The 22,836-nt window shown below is 35.5% G+C and overlaps 1 protein-coding gene and 1 long non-coding RNA gene across 2 annotated transcripts in view; one reads left to right on the top strand and one right to left on the bottom strand.

Annotated features, from left to right (window-relative positions):
* Window positions 1-22,836, top strand: part of LOC118022126 — a 66,946-nt gene that overhangs the window by 36,802 nt on the left and 7,308 nt on the right. The gene's annotated exons all lie outside the window — the stretch shown is intronic.
* Window positions 13,875-22,836, bottom strand: part of FZD3 (frizzled class receptor 3) — a 91,992-nt gene continuing 83,030 nt past the window's right edge. Inside the window, exon 7 of the mRNA XM_035022638.1 lies at window positions 13,875-14,763. Coding sequence (XP_034878529.1) covers window positions 14,550-14,763 — 214 coding nt within the window. The 3' untranslated portion in view covers window positions 13,875-14,549. The remainder of the gene's footprint in view (window positions 14,764-22,836) is intronic.

Below are 22,836 nucleotides of genomic sequence, written 5' to 3'. Positions count from 1 at the left end.
AGAACAATTGTCTGTTTTGTTCCCTACCATAACCTCTGCACTTATATGTGACCAATAAATACCTATCAACTAAATCTTTCATATTCCATCAAGTTCTCTGTATGCCCAGTCTTCATGGCAGAAGAAACGTCTTCCACATTTGTGCTTGCATAACACTTTGGACACACCAGTACTCAGGTGTTTAAAAGTACTTCTCACTAGAGCGCGAACTTTGCAAGAGTATAAACTGTGTGATTTTCTTCTTTGAATTCCTGGTGTCTTACTCACTGCCTGGTAAGGAGTAGGTAAACAAATGAGTATTTACTAAATAAATGAATGAATGCATGCATGCTATTGAATGCTCCCAGAAATATGAAACATCATTTTTTAAAGATTTGTTTATTTGAGGGAGAGCAAGGGGGGGAGGGGCAGAGAGAGAGAACATCTCCAGCAGACTCCGTGCTGAGCATGGAGCCTGATGCAGGCTCCATCAGGATGCAGGGCTCCATCTGGGGCTCGAGGCAGGGCTTGATCTCATGACCCTGAGGTCATGACCTGAGCCAAAATCAAGAGTCCTATGCTTAACCAACTGAGCCACCCAGGGACCCCTTCAGCAAACACTTTCTAACAAATCTGGTGCCAAAAAATTCTTAAAAATATACATGTTCGTTGATTCACCTCATGTGATGTTAGTTTAAATGCTTCTATTGTATTTATTACTGTACAGTAGGTCATCTAATATTATTTGAAGTTGGTGAACTTTCTATTAGCCCCTTAGGGTCTTTAGTTTTGAGCTGTCTACAGAAATAAGTGAAAAGCACTCAGCATAATTCTTCAGCTGCAGAATAGAAGAGAGTACCCTAGCAAAAAGCTTTTGTTATTTTCAAATATTTGTGAGTGCCTGCTTAGTTTTTTGTTGTTGTTGTTTAGAATAAATGAATTTGTATATAACCCTCTTTTGTGTATGTGTGTTGCTCTGGGGTACCCAGAGACCAAGTGATAAAGCTATGTTTCTTGATCTTTTGACTACTTGGCACACTTGAAAATCTCTTTATTTTCCCAAGGCATATTCTTCTTATCTCCTTCTGACAAATGGGTGGGAATGTGGAGTTGATAAAAACATATACTTGATTAACAGAGAAAAATGAAGAGCAGAGTTGTAAAGAGGAGGAACAGATGGAAGAGAGGATAAGAGCAGGAATGGGAATATATGAAAAGTGAAAAATTAATGGTGAGAAAAATGAAGAAAAGAGAGAGAATAGGAAGAAAGGCACCAGGGACTGATTGCTCTTATTTCTCAATACCTCCAACCTGTCTCCACCCACAACAGTCTGTTTCAGGCAACTCGCCAGCTCCCTGAAATGCTTCTGATTCTTAATGGACATCTTGGGCAATTTTCCATTACTCATTTGTTCACTGCCTACACTCTGCAGATGTGGGGGTATGAGGCTCAGTTTATTAGTTTTTGAATCCTGCTGTAACAAATTACCCTAAATTTAGGGGCTTAAGCAACACAAATTTATTATCTCTGTAGGTCAGAAGTCTGACATGGGTCTCATGGGTCTAAAATGAAGATGTCAGTAGTTTCTGGAGATGTTAGAGGAATATTAATTTCCTTGCTCATTCTAGTTGTTGGCAGAATTTAGTCCCCTGCTACTGTAGCACTGAGATCTATGTTTTCTTGTTGGCTGTCAGCTGAAAGCCATTCCCAACTTTGAGAGGCCACCCACATTCCTCACTCATGGCCTCCTTCCTCTATCTTTAAAGCCAGCAATGGTGGGTTAAGTCCTTCTCATGTTGCATCACTCTTACCCTTCACCCCTTGTCAGTTTCCCTGACCACAGCTGGAAAGAGTTCTCTGCTTCTAAGGACTCAGGTGATTAGATTGGGCTCACATGAATAATCCAGGATAATCTCTCCATCTCAAGGTCTGTAACTTTAAATACATCTGCCAACTCCCTTTTGCCAAGAAAATAACACATTCACAGTTTCTGGGAATTAGGGAGTGGACATTTTTGGGGGCCATTATTCTGCTCACCACACTCAAAGTATGGGGTGCTGAGCAATTTGATTTCTGATTGTTGCTCCTGGGAACCTTAGAGGAAGAAGGGGAATGGGAACAGGCAAAATGTATGAAGCACATTAGGAGGTTCTTGTTTTCATGTGAGAACATTAAATTAGGAGGGCCAAACAAGAACCGAAGGATTCCTGGGTAAGTGACGTTCATTCACCAAGGGTCTCCTCAAAATGAATTCTAATAGGCTCTTTAGAATTAATAGAAAGAAAAAGACAGCTAGGAAATGAATGGGGCATTAATGGTAGAATGTTAGAAGGTACCTACAGATCACTTAATGTACTAATTTTAAAAAATTATTAAACTTTTTGAGATAATTATAGATTTACATGCAGTTTTAAGAAATAATAGCCACACCCAGTTTCCCCCAATGGTAGCATTTTTTGTAACTGTAGTACAATATCAAAATTGAGAAATTGGCATAGATACAATCCATCTATTTTATATAGATTTCACCAGTTTTATAAGCACTCATTTGTGTATGTGTATAGTTCTGTGCAGTTTTATCACATTTATGTGTGACCACAACCATAGTCAAGATATAGAATGATTTTACAATTTACAAAGTGGGTTCTTTGAGCTCTTAAGAGTTCCATCTAGGTGATTCAAGGATGCTGTAGTAGAGAGAGAGATAAAAGGGCTAGGTCAAATAATTAGGATTTCAGGCACCACTTTCTCTTGAAACAAAAGTCTGCTTTTATCTGTTTTATGTACTGAGACCACAAATACTATTTGACAAAAGGATCCCATGGCTAAAAACCAATGGCTTAGTCCAACAGTTTTATTTTACAGATGAAGAAAGCGTATGCATGTGCATCTATGTACCCCGGCACATACACTATGATTAGTACTCAAACTGTTAATGATCAAAATTTGTGTAGTTAGCTAACGATCAACGTAAAACAAAACACTCAAAAAAAAAAAAAAATACTCCCCCCCTAATTTAGCAGCCAAAAAACTATAATTTAAGATATTTTCCCATCTTAATAAATGGTTCAGCTTAGAAATAAACTGCCAGGAGGTTAGTAAGAGTTACCCCATTCTTCTGTGAAAAACTTAATAGAAGTAATAGTGTACAGAATATAGTGTACACTGGATTCTTCACTGGTTTTACAGAATCTGGAGATACGTGTTCAGTGCTATGGAAACTTTAAGAGGAATATTCACAACTGGAGTCTTTTGGAAGCGAACAACTAGGGTCTGATAGGAAGTCATGGGAAAACTGAAAAATAGGACACAAATTGCAGAATAGGACATGTTTGGTTTTTTTAAAGATTTTTTTGAGAGAGAGAGAGAGAAGGAGAGCATGGGTGGGGAAGGGGCAGAGGGAGAGGGAAAAGTAGACTCCCTGCTGAGTGGGGAGCCTGAAGTGGGGCTCGATCCCAGGACCGTGAGCTGAAGTAGCACCCAGGCACCCTGAGAATTGGACATATTTTGCCTATAGAAAAGATTTGGAGAAAACAGCATACCTTTTCTCAAATGTCTGGAAAATAGTCCTGTGAGAGAACTGTTGTATATCTGTAGAGCAGTACCCATGTATGAAGGTAACAAAGAAATGCATTTTCCACTCAATAGATGCAAACCTTTTATTACAATTAGAGCAGCCTCAAAATGGAATGGAAAGCCTTACAGAGTAGTGAGCTTCCTGTTACTGAAATTATTGAAGCAGAGGCTTACAAAAGATGGTTTTGAAGGATTTTTGCACTGGGTTGGAAGTTAGACCTTATGATTTCTAAGGTCCCTTCCAACTAAAGGCTGTATGATCCAGGCAAAGAACTCAGTTTAAATTCTGGTTTGCCTTCCTTTGCATGAAAAAAAATCAACTGATTTGTTTATGCAGGTAGGATTTCCTATTGATATGAATATTTTTCATTTTTATCAATAGATATTTATCAAACCCCTATTATGTGCCCAGTTGTGTTATGTAAGGAGGATATAACAATAATTAGAGATGGGTCTTATCTATATTGACAAAATAAGTATAAGTGAGATAGGACACTGGATGGTTTTCATTTATATATTTCTATATTCCAGAACAATGTGAATTCTATGTTATTATAAATGAAAAATGTTAGTAATATTAGAATATAAAATATGAAACCTAATTAAAAAATAACAGTGTAACATGTTAAACAGTCTAGAAGATGACATAATAAAATTATATGCAATCAGGTACTAATGACAAAATAAAGAACAAATTATTTAATTTTATTAAAAATTTCCAATTTATAACCAAAATATACAACCACTACATTTAAAATCAGTTTGTACACTCACAGTTAAAGTGCTAAGTAAAAACATTTACAAAAACTGATATCAGTCTACTGTAAACAAAATAAATCTACAAGAGCAGAGTGCAAAGCACATCCAGCTAATGTGAAAGTACAGTTCATGCTCTAATCAAGTGCACTTGCCCTATACATATCTCAACAACAGTAACTTTCCCACTCACTCGGAAATGAATGAACAATTTTAAATACATAAAAAAGAAACATGAAGAACTAATGCCACAAAATACAAGTCTTTAGCATAAACACTTTCTAACTAGATGCTTATATGATAAAAGCAAGATTAAGATTTTAGAATCAATTTTAGAATCACCTTATCAATTTAATTCAGAATACCATTTGAAAACTAAATTGCCAAGTGCCAGGTGTTTAAAAATGATAGTTTTTTTAAATAATGAAAAAGGCATATTGTTTCTACCTTTGTATCTCTTGAAAAGAGGAGGAGGTGGTGGTCATGTTAATAGTAAAATGAGGAAAGATATTTTTCTATACTAAATGAGCAGAGATGGAAGATAGGCCTAGCTGGATGGTAGAAAAAACTGAGACTGAAATACAAAGTCTTAAGAGTGTGCGTGATGGATATCTAAAATGCTTCTGATGTAGCTCTCGAACTGAAAAACAGAGGATCAGCAAGGCCCTGACTTCAATGACCCAAAGATCTAAATGACTAGCTCCCCTCCTCAAGGTCACTGAAGATATACAGCACTTTCAGACATCACATGGGTTCAGGGAAAGAGAAAGAGATTCCCAAGTTAGGTCACTTAATGGTATTTCTTGCCTCAAAAGCTTAATATTCTAATTGATAGTAATTTGTGTTAATAGCAATGTGTTTGTCTTTAATGCAGATTTATCTTTAAGAGGAATAAAAGGGCTATAGTCACTAACACTTGAACATGAATTAAAGCAAATTTCCTTCTTCTTAACACTTGAAGATAGATTATACTTCAGAAGTATTGATAAGGAAAACTAGGGATAGAAGGCAGGTAGGAAGGGCTTGAGCAATGTAGCATTTGAGGAATAGGCCAGATGGAGAGAGTATGTACCTGGGCAGGGCTCAGGGTATCACTAGAAAGAAGTGTACCAAGCGGTTATTGAGAGATCCAAATCAACTTTCTCCACTATAAAAGTATATCTAAAACTGAGACATCTAGATTAATATGGAGTACACTAGATCAGCTCTTGTTGGCTAATCTGTTGCCCTTATTATTCATAATAATAATATTTATATGAAGAGAAGTAGTGTGAGCTTAGAACAATCCAATTTACAACCTCTAAGATAATAGCTCTTCTAAAATTCTGAGTTTCCTGTGGAGGAGCTTCATATTTTTTACATGCATTTTTAAATTCATATACTTTTAGTATATTCAATAGTATTCATTATTTTAGAAGGCCTACCAAGAAGGTGAAATTCTATGGCTAGCAAAATTTGAGTTCATTGTACACATTGTGTGTGTGTGTGGGGGGTACTTATTTTGCCTCTAAATGATATTTACAGACTAATCAATTGATATATGATAATCTCCTGGGATCTGAAAGTTTTTATGTAACTTACATATTCCCAAAAGGTATCTGCTTCAATTACTACAATCATTTTGTTTAAATATCTTTAAAACTAAGCAATTTAACTACAAAACAAAGGAGAAATTTCCTGTGGTTATCTACGGTTTGCATCTCCTTCATAAAGTCACTGATAGGTTGATAAGAGGAGTTGGAATGGGAAGTCAATATACTTGTTCTAAAAGATCGTTTGTTTGCTTCCTTCTTGAATATGTATTATGAAATTGCAAACATTTGATCACTTTTGACAAACAAAACCAGCAATTTCACAGAGTTCAGAATAATACTATTCAACTATGATGACAGTATATATCTCCTTAAACCGTTTTTTTCTGAGAATCAGGCCATCTACAAAGGGTTTTCTGCTGAGATGACTATAATAACCTAATATACACTAAGAAAACAAGACAAAACAAAGGCTCACACACACACACACACACACAAGCTCACATTAAGTAAAAGTGAGCTTCAGGTATCACATATTATAGACAGTGAAATAACTAATAGCTATTATTAATTATAGACACATATATTTATATAAATAATCCCCTAAATTCACTATCAGATTAAAATACAGCAAAGTCAGTATTTTCTAAGTTAAACAATTTTAAATTAGAAGAAACAGTTTCCATAGCTCTTTCAAATAACAAAAATAAGACAATTTAATAGCTTTTGAGTGTCAAATGAACTTCTCTTTTTGGGGCTGGGGAAATCAATGGTGGTGGTAATATCTTTATCGTACCAAAGTAAATGTCTAAACTGCAGTCACTCCTTCACAATATGTAATACTTTGAAACTTCAATGAAAAAATAAAACTCTCAAAAATAAAATTTTGCATTTGAAAAAAAAGCAGCAAAGTTGAAGTTGGTGTTAAAGATATGTGAAATGGAATAATTCTAGAGAAGTTAATTTTTTTTAAAAAGATGAATGATAAAGAATTCAGATTTACTCTGATAACTCACAGCAAAGGCTGAGATAGCACCTGATGACAAGAGAACTTCCAGACTAATATTTTCAAAATGAGAGAATCCTTTTTATGATTAAAAAAAATAATTTTAAGTTCACATATAAAGAAAATACAGTATTTTCAAGTACATATTCACCTCAGTTCAATGTAAAGAACTTGTGTTGATTTTATCCCAGAAATATAGAATTATTTCTTATTAAATGTTTCTGCCGACAGGAGTAGTTCAGGGAAAAATTATCTGAGGCAGGGCTAAGGGAGTAAAGGAAGACAATTATAAATGTTCTTTTCAAAACTGGGGAGGGGAGAAGTAGTTAGAGAAACAGAAAAATGGTGGATGGATAAATATAAATTAAATCACGCTAGGATTATCTGCTTTATCTTACAGAATCTCCCATTATCGAAACCCAGAAAATCTTCAATGAAATGTTGGGACCTCAGATTCAAGTTTAACAAATGTAGTAACAAAACATGCAGAGCCAGAGAACTGAAAATAGAGGTTTTGTTTTTTTTTTTCCTTTACGGGCAATTACAAAATAATATTGTAACATAGCTATGCCTAAATGAGAGAACCCGGTCATCTAATTTAATTTCCGGAAGCCAGGAAAGTTATCTGATACAGTGAACTGACCAAAGACAAGGAATCAAGCATAGCCAAAGAACACATCAGAAACCAGTACATTTTCCTACATCAACTTTCCATTATTCTTCCCTACCCATCAGACACCAAACCCAATACCTTGATTATAAATCTATAGACCACTGTGTTCAATAGGTTGATATGAGCTAATGCAGATAATCAGCGAAAGACAAAGATCTTTAAAAGTAACAGGAACCTCCTTGGCCTGGTTCTCAGAGAACACAAATGTACAAGAGAACTCTGCTGAGAGATGGTACTAATGGAATCTCTACATCCTATTAGATAGTTAAGGAGGCTTTATGAAAACATCTTCTGCATAGCCAGAAAAAAATTAAAAATAACCACATTTATCTCTAATAATTTAGAGCAGGACATTGCTCATGGCAATCTGGCAACTATACTTATTCAATGAATCTAAGAACATTTTAAGAATAATTATTGAGCAGAAAAATTTCAATCCACTCCTCTGAAATGACTTTTATATTTTATAATCATTTTAATGTTGGTAAAACCTGAGAGCTTTTAAATTAGCTATATGGGCCAGTGCTGTCACTGCTTTGTTCACTAATTTTATCATGAATACATTTTGTTTAAAGTTTAGGCTAACTAGCTATATTCATATTTAAGAGAAACACCACAAAATTTTATGTCATTTTTCTCCTGTATATCAGTTTTAAGGTGCTTATGTTGGTGCTTTAGGAGACTTTTCCTATGGGGAAAAAAAAAAGATCATGTCAATTATTTGTAACCTTTCTTTCACTTTTATTTCTTTAAACTTTTATTATCTGTAATATAATTTCCTCCTTAAAATTACTCAAAATCATAACTGGAAAACGAAGTTAATAATATATCTGAATCCTAACAATTTAAGTATAGATTGCATTAACAGTACAGGCTGACCTAGTAAATATAGTTCATGGGAAGAATAACAAGGATAAAAGTAAGCCAGAATAATGACTACAAAATGGTAAGGGACAACCAAATTACAGGCAGGTGGAATTTGAAACACTACCTAATCTAAGCCCCTTGTTTTCTTTCATTTACAGATGAGAAAACCTGAGGTCCCAAGAGGTAAAATTTCAAAGTTACAAAGCTCATTGAAAACAGAGGCAATACTAGAAATCAGGTCTCCTGACTCAAAATTCTGTGGTATTTAAAAAATAACATAATGCATTGGTACTAAGCATTAGGGAAAGAAATCTGCCAATTCAGAAAACAGAAATTATGAAACTCTATAAAGTTTTTCTCTTAAGTCAATAAGCACAACACAAAGAAATATTTGCAAGTTAGCAATATACACAAGCTGACTTATTATATAACAAAAACCTTAGGGCTGCTACAACAATAATAATAAAGTAGTTCACCCTACTTCAGGAAATATGATAAAATAACAAACTGAAAAATATCATTGTCTTATAAATACTAAAGTTACTAGTAAATGGTAATTACCACAACAGAACACTGAATCTTCAAATTCTGAATTATTACAAAGTAAAAAACTTATTTATCAGGGAAAACTGGTGACAGTAGCCAATAAAATGAGAATAAATTAAGAGCAATGCTAGCATACCAATGAAAATGTCCAAGAAAGGACACAATAGATGTCCTGAGATAAATGATCATTTAAAAAAGATAATCTGAAGGGAACTATTCTTTAATGCATTTAAAAAGACTGAACTACTCTCTTTTGTAGGAAGTAATGTATCGGTGTGGGATTTGACTAAAATATAAGTGACACTTTACTTTCTTTTATCTTTATGGCAACAAAATTTTATTTTCTAATTAGAGATCATGGAATAACTATTAACTTATTATATTAAATCTCTGCAAATCAACCAAATGGGAATGTCCAAGAAATGGCTGGTTTTAGGTGGACCGTAACATTTTCTTTCCTAGAAGATTTTGGATCTTGGGAGAAAATTATAATCCTGTATCAGTTTGACTATTAAAGAAATATAGGATTAAAATTAGAAAAAAATCCCAGGAGACTGTGTACAGTCAGATAAAGGGTAAGGTTGCTTAGTCCTCCTATTCCTTTCCCCCTCATATCACTGGAACAAAAAAAACTAAATTATGAAGAGATGTCAATGTAATTCTTTTCATATAAAACAGAAATGACTTAAGAATAATGTATAAATGCGGCTACTGGGAAACAAATGGATTGACTACGAACACTTTATTTTAATCTGAAAAGGCATAAGTTTAGAAGAATCATGAATTCCTTTGTAAATCTAGGTTCCATAAAAATGCTCTTTTGTGTGTTGATGTGTGGAAAAGAATGGCAAAATCCTTACTTTATGTAGGTTTAAAAAATTATATATACAAACAGACAATTAAGATAATGTTACAACTTAAAATTTAAAGTTTTGCCATGATGAATATCAAGTTATGGTTATTAACTTTTTAAAATTTGTTCTTAATCAGAAAGAATTAGGCAGATGAAAGTCCTCAAAGGAAAAAAAGTTATAGGGTCTATACTGTTTATATTTTTCTTGTTTCAATGGAGTCAATTTATATAATTTCATATCAGAAGAAAAATATATGGAGATCCCCAAATTCCTGTTGAGAGTGACCTACAAATTTAACTGTATAAATTTGAGATCATGCTCTGTTATACATATATTAAACAGCTAACACAGTTTAAGGGCATAGCTACTCTTGAAAAAGAACCTCATTTTTAAAAGGTTAATTGAATTGTTGACTCAAAGATTATACCAAACGAATAATGGTCTAATTGCCTACTTTGTTGTTGCTGCTAAATACTACTGAAGACCATATCCTTGTTTTCTATAACCCCCAAGTTCTAACAAAAACAAATAATATCCGTAGAGCCATTTACAGGTTACAGAGCACGATAACACATGTTATCTCATTTGATCCTTACAACCAAAGTCCAGTGAGGTAGGTTTGGGGACCAAAAATTACCTTATCCTCATTTTAGACTGAAGAAATGGGAGACTAAATGACCTGTCCAGCTCACATCATAATTATGGGTCTTTGAATTCCAAGCCTAATGGAATTTTCACTGCACTAGACTATGTAAGTCATCCAAGTGGTAATATGTAAATATAGCTTTGGCATGTCAAAAGCAGTATAAATATCATCATAATGAAATTTTGGTATGTTACTGTTTTCTAAGCTCTGGCCAATGATCCACTAAAATTTTTTTTTAAGTAGTTCCTTTTATATCACAGGGATATAGCCCCACCAAGATAGTTACAACTTGTTATATCCAGCTCTTATCACAAAGAAACTAATGAGGTAGGCTAAAACGTAGTAAATTTTTTCTAAATTAAAGAGATTCTTAGAATTTTCATACATCTGCTCTAAGAAGCTGAAAATCATTACTAATAAAGGTTTGCTTGAATGTTCATTTACCCAACTAGTCTACAAAGATCTAACTTAACATAAAACCAACAAGAGCTTAAATACTTCTAAGAATTGCTATTCACCTTTTAAAATTAATAAAGTGTTGGTACAAGTTTGTGTATATATTTCTTGTGCAAGTTACGTATTTATTACTTGCCACATGTTATTCTGGTAAAGCAGAGACTTCATTTCACTCAATTTAAATTTAGATCCTTCAAATTCCTTTGAGGTGAGAATCTCACTACTAAGGCTAAAAGTGAGTTTTATGACATGTGTTGTTCATTCATAAATATTTATTGAAAAACCTACTATATACTAAGCACTTTGTAGTTGTGATTAATCAATTTTTCTTTGAAACCAATTATTGTTTTGAGCTTAATATTATCTTTTGCTTTAATTATTGAACAAATTAAACAGTATTGGTGAAATCGAAGTACTTTTTGAAAGCCTCTTGATTATATATTAACATTTTAGAGAGAACTATTATTTTCTCAGTTGTCAGCTGTATAAATAAAATACTAAACATTATCACATGCCAATCAAAACACAAATTAAAGTTAAACAGATGGTAAGAAAGCTGTCCCAACTTGTTCAAGTTGGTTTAAAGGAACTGAGACTTTGAAATTGCTGGTTTGCCATAGTTCTTTAACTGTTTCTTAAAAAAAATTCTTAATTTAAAGCACCAGTTTGATAAATAACATGACCCAAACTAAATACTGTATCTAAAACGATGCATTGATGATATTAAATAAATTTTGTGGAGCAAAATTAAGATACTTAAAGTAACTGAAATGTCAACATAGCATTTACATATATGCTGACAGTGAGTTTAACAAAGAAGATAAAATGCATATATAAAAAACAGGGAGCACAAAGTTAAGATATTCATAACTGTCTACACTTGGCCTACTTGTACAAGAAAATCAATTAACATTTTGGCAATTGATAATATAATGCAGATGGCGATGGATGACAACATCTTTGAGCTCAAACTGGTACCTTCTATTTTAACTTATTTTTGTTTCTGAATGTTTGTTTTGGTCCTCATGCTGTTCTCAGGGGAGATTCTCAGAAAAAAAGCCTTATGAATTACTAAGTCACTGCATAAATGAGTTGTTGTAAATTTGGCCTTCAGAGGAAAGGTTTACTAATTGTCAGTTATGAGGGAAATTAGAGTCTGCCTATCTAGTACTAACTCCAGTTCCAAGGAGAAAGACGATGAAGACAGAGGAAAAAGAAAAATGCTTTGGGGCTAAATGTTCAAATATGTTCTATAAAGAGCTAATCATAAACAATAAGACATATGTACTTTGAAAAAATATGACATACAAATTATCAGAAAACTGATTTTTGTACTTGATGAAAGCCTTTTTTTTCAACACCTAATTTCTTGGTATTTTTTATTTTAAAGGAGAGGAAAAAAGTACACATGAATTAAACACATGTCAAGGAATGTACTACAGTAGCCCTCAAACAAATCTCTTAAATCCTTAATAATCTTTTTTTTTTTAAAGATTTTATTTATTCATTTGAGAGAGAATGAGATAGAGAGAGCATGAGAGGGGGGAGGGTCAGAGGGAGAAGCAGACCCCCTGCTGAGCAGGGAGCCCGATGCGGGACTCCATCCCGGGACTCCAGGATCATGACCTGAGCCGAAGGCAGTCGCTTAACCGACTGAGCCACCCAGGCACCCCGTTAAATCTTTAATAATCTTAATCCCTTATATTTCATAATGCTTTACAGTTTTCAAAAAGCTTTCATATGATTTTTCATGTGATCCCCATTTGACAACTTTGTGAGGTAGGTACTTATTTTCTATCTTCATTTATAAACAAGGGAACTGAGGCTCAGAGAAATTTACTTGTTAAAGGTGACAAAACTGGCGTATGACAAAGCCAGGCCTCTCTAGAGTCTTGGAATATTTTCCGAAGTGTGATTCTTGGATTACCTGCATTAAGAATCACCTGTAGTATTTTTAGAACTACAGACTTTAAAATTGGACTTTACTTACTGAATATGAATCTTTAGGGGTGGGGCCCCAAATTCCACATTTATAATGGACAATAAAATGAAGAAAAGTTGTATATCAGGTAATGATACAAAAGCACAACATTGAGTCCAGCTAGATATTTATGTGATATAATATGATGCCATCAGCTCATTATCAGGCGGCAAGTTAGTTTGAAACAGCCTGCAGCCTGGCTGCAGATCAGAATCACCTAGAAAGCTTTTTAAAAAAACCTACTAATTCTCCTCTGAATGAGAGGAAGGTGTTGAGCATCAGAAGTTCCGCAAGGGATTCTTATCTATAGTCAGGGCTGAGGACCACTTTTTAAATACGCTTTTCTATAAAACACATCCAGCATTTTCCACAATTTTTCTTTCCCTTCTAAGCAATTTCATGCCTAATAAAGTTTGCAGTTTTTATTGTAAATTGTTTAAACAGTACACGACAAAATGTCAAACATTTCTGTTGTTTGGTAAGACTAAATATTATACTTCACAGCAAGACTAATCATGCTTCATTTAGTTACAATGATTTTCAAATACCTCAATCACCACTTTGGACTTAGTTTATATATATTTCAACTGTAAAAAAAAAAGATCCAGAGTCTGAAAACAAGAACGTGGGGCAAAAAGCTGTAGCCTAATGGCTACTGGGCAATGCAAATGCAGACAATCAAGTCACTGATAGGAGGGGCCTGGGTACCACGATCTGGTGGCTTTGGCAAGATCACATCTCACTGTAGAAACTACAACAAAGAATATAGAGAAAACATTTTGCCATTTTGTAATTGTGATTCCCACAAAAAAGTTTATAATGTGTGATGTTTCTCTTATTACATGCCTCCATGGAACAGATCTGAACATGAAGTTCTCTGTGAATCAATACTACTACATGGGAAAAGATGACTACAAATTAAACTTCTTCCACCATGCATATGGTTAAGTTATAAAAACATAGCCAGTAAAAGTAATATTTACAAAAGTAATAAAGAGCACAATTATAGAGAAAAAATGTCCATCTCCGCCTTTTATTCCATTGCAAATCCTAATCCTGTATGTCTCTGGATGAAGATTATTTTGATAGAATTTTTAAAGAGCCTTCAGTAGACTATTCAGATTCTTCCGCTGATCTTATATCCTATTAGCTAAAATACCCTTGCTGATTTATCAAATTCTCCGACAGTTTAAAAACATAGTTCTTCTTCACTTAGTGGAAAGAAAACTACAAAGTCCAACTATTCATCTGAGAAATAAGCCTTGCATAGAAAATTTCCTTAATTCTGAAATTTTGTCTTATTAATACAACTACCAGAATGTTATCTCACAACTAGTTGATATCATATGAAAGTTCACTACAAAGCAGTCACCACACATTTAGGGTTTTTCTAAATATAAAATAAGTGGGTTTATAAAAATGCTTACCAGACAAATAATTATCTCTTCATAACCTAGAAATAAGAATTATTTATGTGATGGTATAATTATTAGCATTTTTGATGCCTTGATGTTCCAAGTTTGATGCAATATAAAAAGTAAAAGTTTACTTTTCCAATGGACACAATCTGCACCTGACTGAAAGCATGATAACAGTGAGTTACAGCAATCAGTCAAGCAAAGGCAAAGAATAAAGTCTGCCTTTTAAATAGCGCAAGTTTTCCACCTTCGGACAATTTAAGCACTGGTTCCATCTTCTTCAATAACCCGATTCATGCTGGTACCGTGGGTGATGTGAGTCATGGGATTATTACTGAGGTCTCTGATGCTGCTATGTCGGGACTGTTCATTGAGCCGGTGAGAGCTACTGTGCCTCGAGTGATCCGTCAGTCGTGACATGCTGCCGTGAGGTAGTCTCTCTTCCATTCCTCTGTAACTGCAGGGAGTGTACCTAACACACAAGAGTTTATTTTGAAGCAGGTAACAGAACACACCAGAAAACTAAGAACTGTCATGAAAATGCCTCATTACGTAAAATGATTAGGAAACCAACAAGTGAAAAAGTAACAACCAACTTTTGATGATTTTACAGTAATTTCAAAAAGTAGACTTATTCACATGGTTGACCAGAAAAGGAGAAACCCATCTCATTAAATTCAGAATTAAGGTCTTATTCTTTGCAAAGAGACAGAAGCTAAGGTTAAATAGAGCTGACTGATATAGAGCTACCTGCAAAATATGGATACTTTCCACATTCAAATGAATTTTGGATTATGAGGTGGGTTCTGGCAGAGGAGGAACAAGAATAGAAGAAATAGGGCATTGTCCCAGGGAGTCTATAAGGCTGGTTATAATTAGTAGTAGAACAAACTCAAATTTTACTGAAAGACTAGGGTTGAAAGAAGGAGCATATGAAATTAGAGGAGAAAGTAGTGTAACCTAAAAAAAAAAGGTGAATGAATTGTCAAGCAATGATGACAGTATGTGCCGACAGCTTCTTTCTAGATATCCCAGTCAACACCTGAACAACTACCTAATTACTTTTCATTAGGGCTTGAGGCTGTGAAGATGCTATTTCATAAAAGCTACATCTATTTAAATATTCTAGTAACAACCTCATAACATTTGTAAGGTTATTTCTCTATTCCAGATAAAGCAAATTCTCTCCTTACCCCTAGCCCAAGACCCAGCTTTTGAGAAGTACAATGTATGTGAACTGTGTTACACTGCGTATTGTAGGCAGGCAGTCTTCTCTCCATCATTGTGTTTATCTTGAAAGACAACAGTGGGAGCATCAGAGATAAGAAAACACACTTACATATACCTCTTTGTAAAAAAGTAATTTAGGATAACAAAGCTCAAAGAAAATGTAACTGAATATAATTTATAACTTTAATTAACATATTAAATTTTACTTTAATACTGCTAAAATTAAAAAGGATATAGCAGGCCATTCCTTTTTAAAATAGTCAATGGGGGGGCACGTAGGTGGCTCAGTTGGTTGGTTAAGTGACTGACTTCGGCTCAGATCATGATCCTGGAGTCCCAGGATCAAGTCCCGCATAGAGCTCCCTGCTCAGCAGGGAGTCTCCTTCTCCCTCTGAACCTCCCCCTCTTGTGCTCTCTCTCTCATTCTCTCTCAAATAAATAAATAAAATAAAAAAAAAATAGTCATCAGAGGTGCCTGCATGGTTCAGTTGGTTGAGCGTCTGACTCTTGGTTTCGGCTTAGGTTGTGATCTCATGGTTGTGAGATCAGCCCTGCGTGGGGCTCCATGCTGGGCACGGAGGCTGCTTAAGATTCTCTCTCTCCCTCTGACCCTTTCCCCACCCCATCCCCTGCTCACATGTGTGCTTGTTCTCTCTCTAAAAAATAAAATAAATTTTTAAAAATGGTCATCAAAAGAATGAATCAAGCAGCTGAAGACCTATTGGCTGTCAAAATCATTCATTTATCATTTCTTCATAATTACAAATTTCATGACTCAATATGAATCATTTATAAAATTTAAAGATTTTAAAGACTGGTTCATACACTACTGAGGTAATCCAGTTTTATAGAAGTGCTTGTCAAATGTTTTCATCAGATCACAGTTAAAAAATTGAGAAGCCCTGGGGTACCTGGGTAGCTCAGTGGGTTAAGCATGTGCCTTCAGCTCAGGTCATGATCCCAGGGTTCTGGGATGTGGCCTAGCTACAGGCTCCCTGCTCAGTGGGGAGCCCGCTTCTCTATCTGCCCCTCCCCCCAGCACATGATCTTTCTCCCTCAAATAAGTGTTTTTTTAAAAAATTGAGAAGTCCTTTTATTTATTTATTTTTTTATTAAAAGATTTATCCATTTATTTTAGAGAGAAAGAGTGAGAGAGCACACAAGTGGGGGGAGGGGCAGGAGAGAAGCAGACCCCCTGCTCAGTGTGGAGCCCCCACATGGCTTGATCTCATGAACCCAAGATCATGACCTGAGACAGAACCAAGAGTTGCATGCCCAACCTCTGGAGCCACCCAGACGCCCCTATTTTTTAGTTTTTTAAAGATTTTTTTTCTTTTTTAAAAATATTTATTTATTTGACAGAGAGAGACACAGCGAGAGAGGGAACACAAGCAGGGGGAGAGGGAGCCACCCAGGTGCCCTAAAGATTTTATTTTTATTTTTTTTAAAGATTTATTTATTTATTTGAGAGAGCAAGAATGAGAGAGATAGAGAGTACATGAGAGGGGGGAGGGTTAGAGGGAGAAGCAGGCTCCTTGCTGAGCAGGGAGCCCGATGCGGAACTCGATCCCAGGACTCCAGGATCATGACCTGAGCCGAAGGCAGTCGCTTAACCAACTGAGCCACCCAGGTGCCCCTAAAGATTTTATTTTTAAGTAATCTCTACCCTAAGCATGGGACTTGAACTCACAACCCTGAGACCAAGAGTTGTGTGCTCCACCAACTGAGGCAGCAGGGTGCCTCAGAAGTCCTTTCAAAATGATAAAAGAAAGCATGTCTTTTGTTTTCAGTCTGAATAAAGCAAAAAAAAATTTAAGAATGATAAGATGCATTTTAAATATTTTTAAAATTTCTTATGTTAGTAGGTAAAAGAGCATTTAATTCTTTTTTTTTTTTTTTTAACTAACATCTAATGTATTATTTGTTTCATGGGTACAGGTCTGTGATTCATCAGTCTTACACAATTCACAGCACTCACCATAGCACATACCCTCCCCAATGTCTATCACCCAGCCACCCCATCCCTCCCACCCCCCACCACTCCAGCAACCCTGTTTGTTTCCTGAGGTTAAGAGTCTCTTATGGTTTGTCTCCCTCTCTGGTTTTGTCTTGTTTCATTTTTCCCTCCCTTCCCCTACGATCCTCTGTCTTGTTTCTCAAATTCCTCATATCAGTGAGATCATATGATACTTGTCTTTCTCTGATTGACTTATTTCGCTTATTTCTAGTTCCATCCATGTAGTTGCAAAAGGCAAGATTTCATCTTTTTGATGAATGCATAATATTCCATTGTGTATATATATACCACATCTTCTTTATCCATTCATTTGTTGATGGACATCTGGGCTCTTTCCATAGTTTGGCTATTGTGGACATTGCTGCTATAAACACTGGGGTGCACGTGCCCCTTCGGATCACTACATTTGTATCTTTGGGGTAAATACCCAGTAGTGCAATTGCTGGGTCGTCGGGTAGCTCTATTTTCAACTGTTTGAGGAACCTCCATACTGTTTTCCAGAGTGGCTGCACCAGCTTGCATTTCCATCAACAGTGTAGGAGGTTCCCCTTTCCCCGCATCCTCGCCAACATCTGTCGTTTCCTGACTTGTTAATTTTCGCCATTCTGACTGGTGTGAGGTGGTATCTCATTGAGGTTTTGATTTGGATTTCCCTGATGCCGAGTGATGTTGAGCACTTTTTCATGTGTCTATTGGCCATTTGGACATCTTCTTTGCAGAACTGTCTGTTTATGTCTTCTGCCCATTTCTTGATTGGATTATTTGTTCTTTGGGTGTTGAGTTTGAGAAGTTCTTTACAGATTTTGGATACTAGCCCTTTATCTGATATGTCATTTGCAAATATCTTCTCCCATTCTGGCAGTTGTCTTTTGGTTTTGTTGACTGTTCCCTTTGCTGTGCAGGAGCTTTTTATCTTGATGAAGTCCCAGCAGTTCATTTTTGCCCTTGCTTCCCTTGCCTTTGGCGATGTGTCTAGGAAGGATTTGCTGTGGTTGAGGTCGAAGAAGTTGCTGCCTGTGTTCTCCTCAAGGATTTTGATGGATTCCTGTCTCACATTTAGGTCTTTCATCCATTTTGAGTCTATTTTTGTGTGTGGTGTAAGGAAATGGTCCAGTTTCATTCTTCTGCATGTGGCTGTCCAATTTTCCCAACACCATTTGTTGAAGAGACTGTCTTTTTTCCATTGGATTTTCTTTCCTGCTTTGTCAAAGATTGGTTGACCATACAGTTGAGGGTCCATTTCTGGGCTCTCTATTCTGTTCCATTGATCTATGTGTCTGTTTTTGTGCCAGTACCATACTGTCTTGATGATTACAGCTTTGTGATAGAGCTTGAAGTCCAGAATTGTGATGCCACCAGCTTTGCTTTTCTTTTTCAACATTCCTCTGGCTATTCGGGGTCTTTTCTGGTTCCATACAAATTTTAGGATTATTTGTCCCATTTCTTTGAAAAAAGTTGATGGTATTTTGATAGGGATTGCATTAAATGTGTAGGTTGCTCTAGATAGCATAGACATTTTAACAATATTTGTTCTTCCAATCCATAAGCATGGAACCTTTTTCCATTTCTTTGTGTCTTCCTCAATTTCTTTCATGAGTATTCTATAGTTTTCTGAGTACAGATTCTTTGCCTCTTTGGTTAGATTTATTCCTAGGTATCTTATGGTTTTGGGTGCAATTGTAAACGGGATTGGCTCCTTAATTTCTCTTTCTTCTATCTTGTTGTTGGTGGATAGAAGTGCAACTGATTTCTGTGCATTGATTTTATATCCTACCACTTTACTGAATTCCTGTATGAGTTCTAGCAGTTTTGGGGTGGAGTCTTTTGGATTTTCCTCATAAAGTATCATATCATCTGCAAAAAGTTAGAGTTTCACTTCTTCTTTGCTGATTCGGATGCCTTTGATTTCTTTTTGTTGTCTGATTGCTGAGGGTAGGACTTCTAGTACTATGCTGAATAGCAGTGGTGATAGTGGACATCCCTGCCATGTTCCTGACCCTAGAGGAAAAGCTCTCAGTTTTTCCCCATTGAGAATGAGTTTTGCTGTGGGTTTTTCATAGACGGCTTTTATGATATTGAGGTATGTACCCTCTATCCCTACACTCTGAAGAGTTTTAATCAAGAAAGGATGCTGTACTTTATCAAATGCTTTTTTCTGCATCTATTGAGAGGATCATATGGTTCTTGTTCTTTCTTTTATTAATGTATTGTATCACATTGATTGATTTGCGGATGTTGAACCAATCTTTCAGGCCAGGAATAAATCCCACTTGGTCGTGGTGAATAATCCTTTTAATGTACTGTTAGATCCTATTAGGTAGTATTTTGGTCAGAATTTTTGCATCCATGTTCATCAGGGATATTGGTCTGTAGTTCTCCTTTTTTATGGGGTCTTTGTCTGGTTTTGGGATCAAGGTAATGCTGGCCTCATAAAATGAGTTTGGAAGTTCTCCTTCTATTTCTATTTTTTAGAACAGTTTCAGAAGAATAGGTATTAATTCTCCTTTAAATGTTTGGTAGAATACCCCTGGGAAGCCATCTGGCCCTGGGCTCTTATTTCTTGGGATATTTTTGATTACTGCTTCAATTTCCTTAGTGGTTATGGGTCTGTTCAGGTTTTCTACTTCTTCCTTGTTCAGTTTTGTTAGTTTATACATCTCTAGGAATGCATCCAATTCTTCCAGATTATTTAATTTGCTGGCATATAGTTGCTCATAATATGTTCTTATAATTGTTTGTATTTCTTTAGTGTTGGCTGTGATCTCTCCTCTTTCATTCATGATTTTATTTGGGTCATTTCTCTTTTCTTTTTGATAAGTCTGGCCAGGGGTTTATCAATCTTATTAATTCTTTCAAAGAACCAGCTCCTAGTTTCATTAATCTGTTCTACTGTTCTTTTGGTTTCTATTTCATTGATTTCTGCTCTAATCTTTATTATTTCTCTTCTCCTGCTGGGTTCAGGCTTTATTTGTTCTTTCTCCAGATCCCTTCAGTGTAGGGTTAGATTGTGTATTTGAGACCTTTCTTGTTTCTTGAGAAAGGCTTGTATTGCTATATACTTTCCTCTTAGGACCGCCTTTGCTACATCCCAAAGATTTTGAACAGTTGTGTTTTCATTTTCATTTGTTTCCATGAATTTTTTAAATTCTTCTTTGATTTCCTGGTTGACTATTCATTCTTCAGTAGGATGCTCTTTAGCCTCCATGTATTTGAGTTCTTTCCAACTTTCCTCTTGTGATTGAGTTCTAGTTTCAAAGCATTGTGGTCTGAGGATATGCAGGGAATGATCCCAATCTTTTGGTACTGGTTGAGACCTGATTTGTGATCCAGGATGTGATCTATTCTGGAGAATGTTCCATGGGCACTAGAGAAGAATGTGTATTCTGTTGCTTTGGGATGGAATGTTCTGAATATATCTGTGAAGTCCATCTGGTCCAGTGTGTCATTTAAAGCCTTAATTTCCTTGTTGATCTTTTGCTTAGATGATCTGTCCATTTCAGTGAGGGGGGTGTTAAAGTCCCCCACTATTATTGTATTGTTGTCGATGTGTTTCTTTGCTTTTGTTATTAATTGGCTTATATAATTGGCTGCTCCCACATTAGGGGCATAGATATTTACAATTGTTAGATCTTCTTGTTGGATAGACCCTTTAAGTAGGATATAGTGTCCTTCCTCATCTCTTATTACAGTCTTTGGTTTAAAATCTAATTTGTCTGATATAAGGATTGCCACCCCAGCTTTCTTTTGATGTCCATTAGCACGGTAAATTGTTTTCCACCCCCACACTTTAAATCTGGAGGTGTGTTTGGGTCTAAAATGAGTCTCTTGCAGACAGCATATCAATGGGTCTTGTTTTTTAATCCAATCTGATACCCCGTGTCTTTTGATTGGGGCATTTAGCCCATTTACATTCAGGGTAACTATTGAAAGATAGCAATTTAGTGCCATTGTATTTGCCTGTAAAGTGACTGTTACTGTATATTGTCTGTGTTCCTTCCTGGTCTATGTTACTTTTAGGCTCTCTCTTTGCTTAGAGGACCCCCTTCAATATTTCTCTTAGTTTTTGTTTAATCTGGAAGCTTTTTATCTCTCCTTCTATTTTCAATGACAGCCTAGATGGATATAGTATTCTTGGCTGCATATTTTTCTCATTTAGTGCTCTGAATATATCATGCCAGTCCTTTCTGGCCTGCCAGGTGTCTGTGGATAGGTCTGTTGCCAATCTAATGTTTCTACCATTGTAGGTTACAGACCTCTTATCCTGAGCTGCTTTCAGGATTTTCTCTTTGTCTCTGAGATTTGTGAGTTTTACTATTAGATGTCGGGTGTTGACCTATTTTTATTGATTTTGAGGGAGAATTCTCTGTGCCTCCTGGATTTTGATGCCAAAATGCTTCCTTTCCCAAATTAGGGAAGTTCTCCGCTGTAATTTGCTCTAATATACCTTCTGCCCCTCTCTTTCTTCTTCTGGGATCCCAATTATTCTAATATTGTTTTGTCTTATGGTATCACTTACCTCTCGAATTCTGCCCTCGTAATTCAGTAGTTGTTTATCTCTCTTTTTCTCAGCTTTATTCTCCATCATTTGGTCTTCTATATCACTAATTGTCTCTTGTGCCTCATTTATCCTAGCAGTTAGAGCCTCCATTTTTTATTGCACCTCATTAATAGCCTTTTTGATTTCGACTTGATTAGATATTAGTTCTTTTATTTCTCCAGAAAGGGTTCTTTAGTATCTTTAATGCTTTTTTCAAGCCCATCTTTATAATCGTCATTCTGAACTCTAGTTCCGACATCTTACTAATGTCTGTATTGATTAGGTCCCTGGCAGTCAGTACTGCCTCTTGTTCTTTTTTTTTTTTTGAGGTGAGTTTTTCCATCTTGTCATTTTGTCCAGAGGAGAATAGATGAATGAGAGAACAAAATGCTAAAAGGGTAACAACAATCCCAGAAAAATATACACTTCCAGAAAGTGGTCACTTTTCTGTTCATAGAATTGCTGCTATTCTTTTCTTCAATCTCCTGTTGAGTTTGTAGGTGTTCAGAATGGTTTGATAACTATCTAGCTGAATTCCTGGGACCAGATGAACTTTAGGTCTCCTACTCCTCCACCATCTTGCTTCTCCCCCCAAGAACATTTAATTCTTATCTATTAAAAGATATTTCACATTCAAGACAAATAGTTTTAAATTTGATTTGTATATTTTGGTAAAATAATTACACTGTTTGCAAATGAAAATATTTCAGAATGAGATTATTCTAGTTAATAATTATTATTTTGCATCATGATTATTGTCC

The sequence above is a fragment of the Mirounga leonina genome, unplaced genomic scaffold (assembly GCF_011800145.1).
Source record: "Mirounga leonina isolate KUSES-001 unplaced genomic scaffold, KU_Mleo_1.0 Mir_176, whole genome shotgun sequence".
Lineage (NCBI taxonomy): Eukaryota > Metazoa > Chordata > Mammalia > Carnivora > Phocidae > Mirounga > Mirounga leonina.
This window is presented reverse-complemented; position numbering and strand designations above follow the sequence as displayed.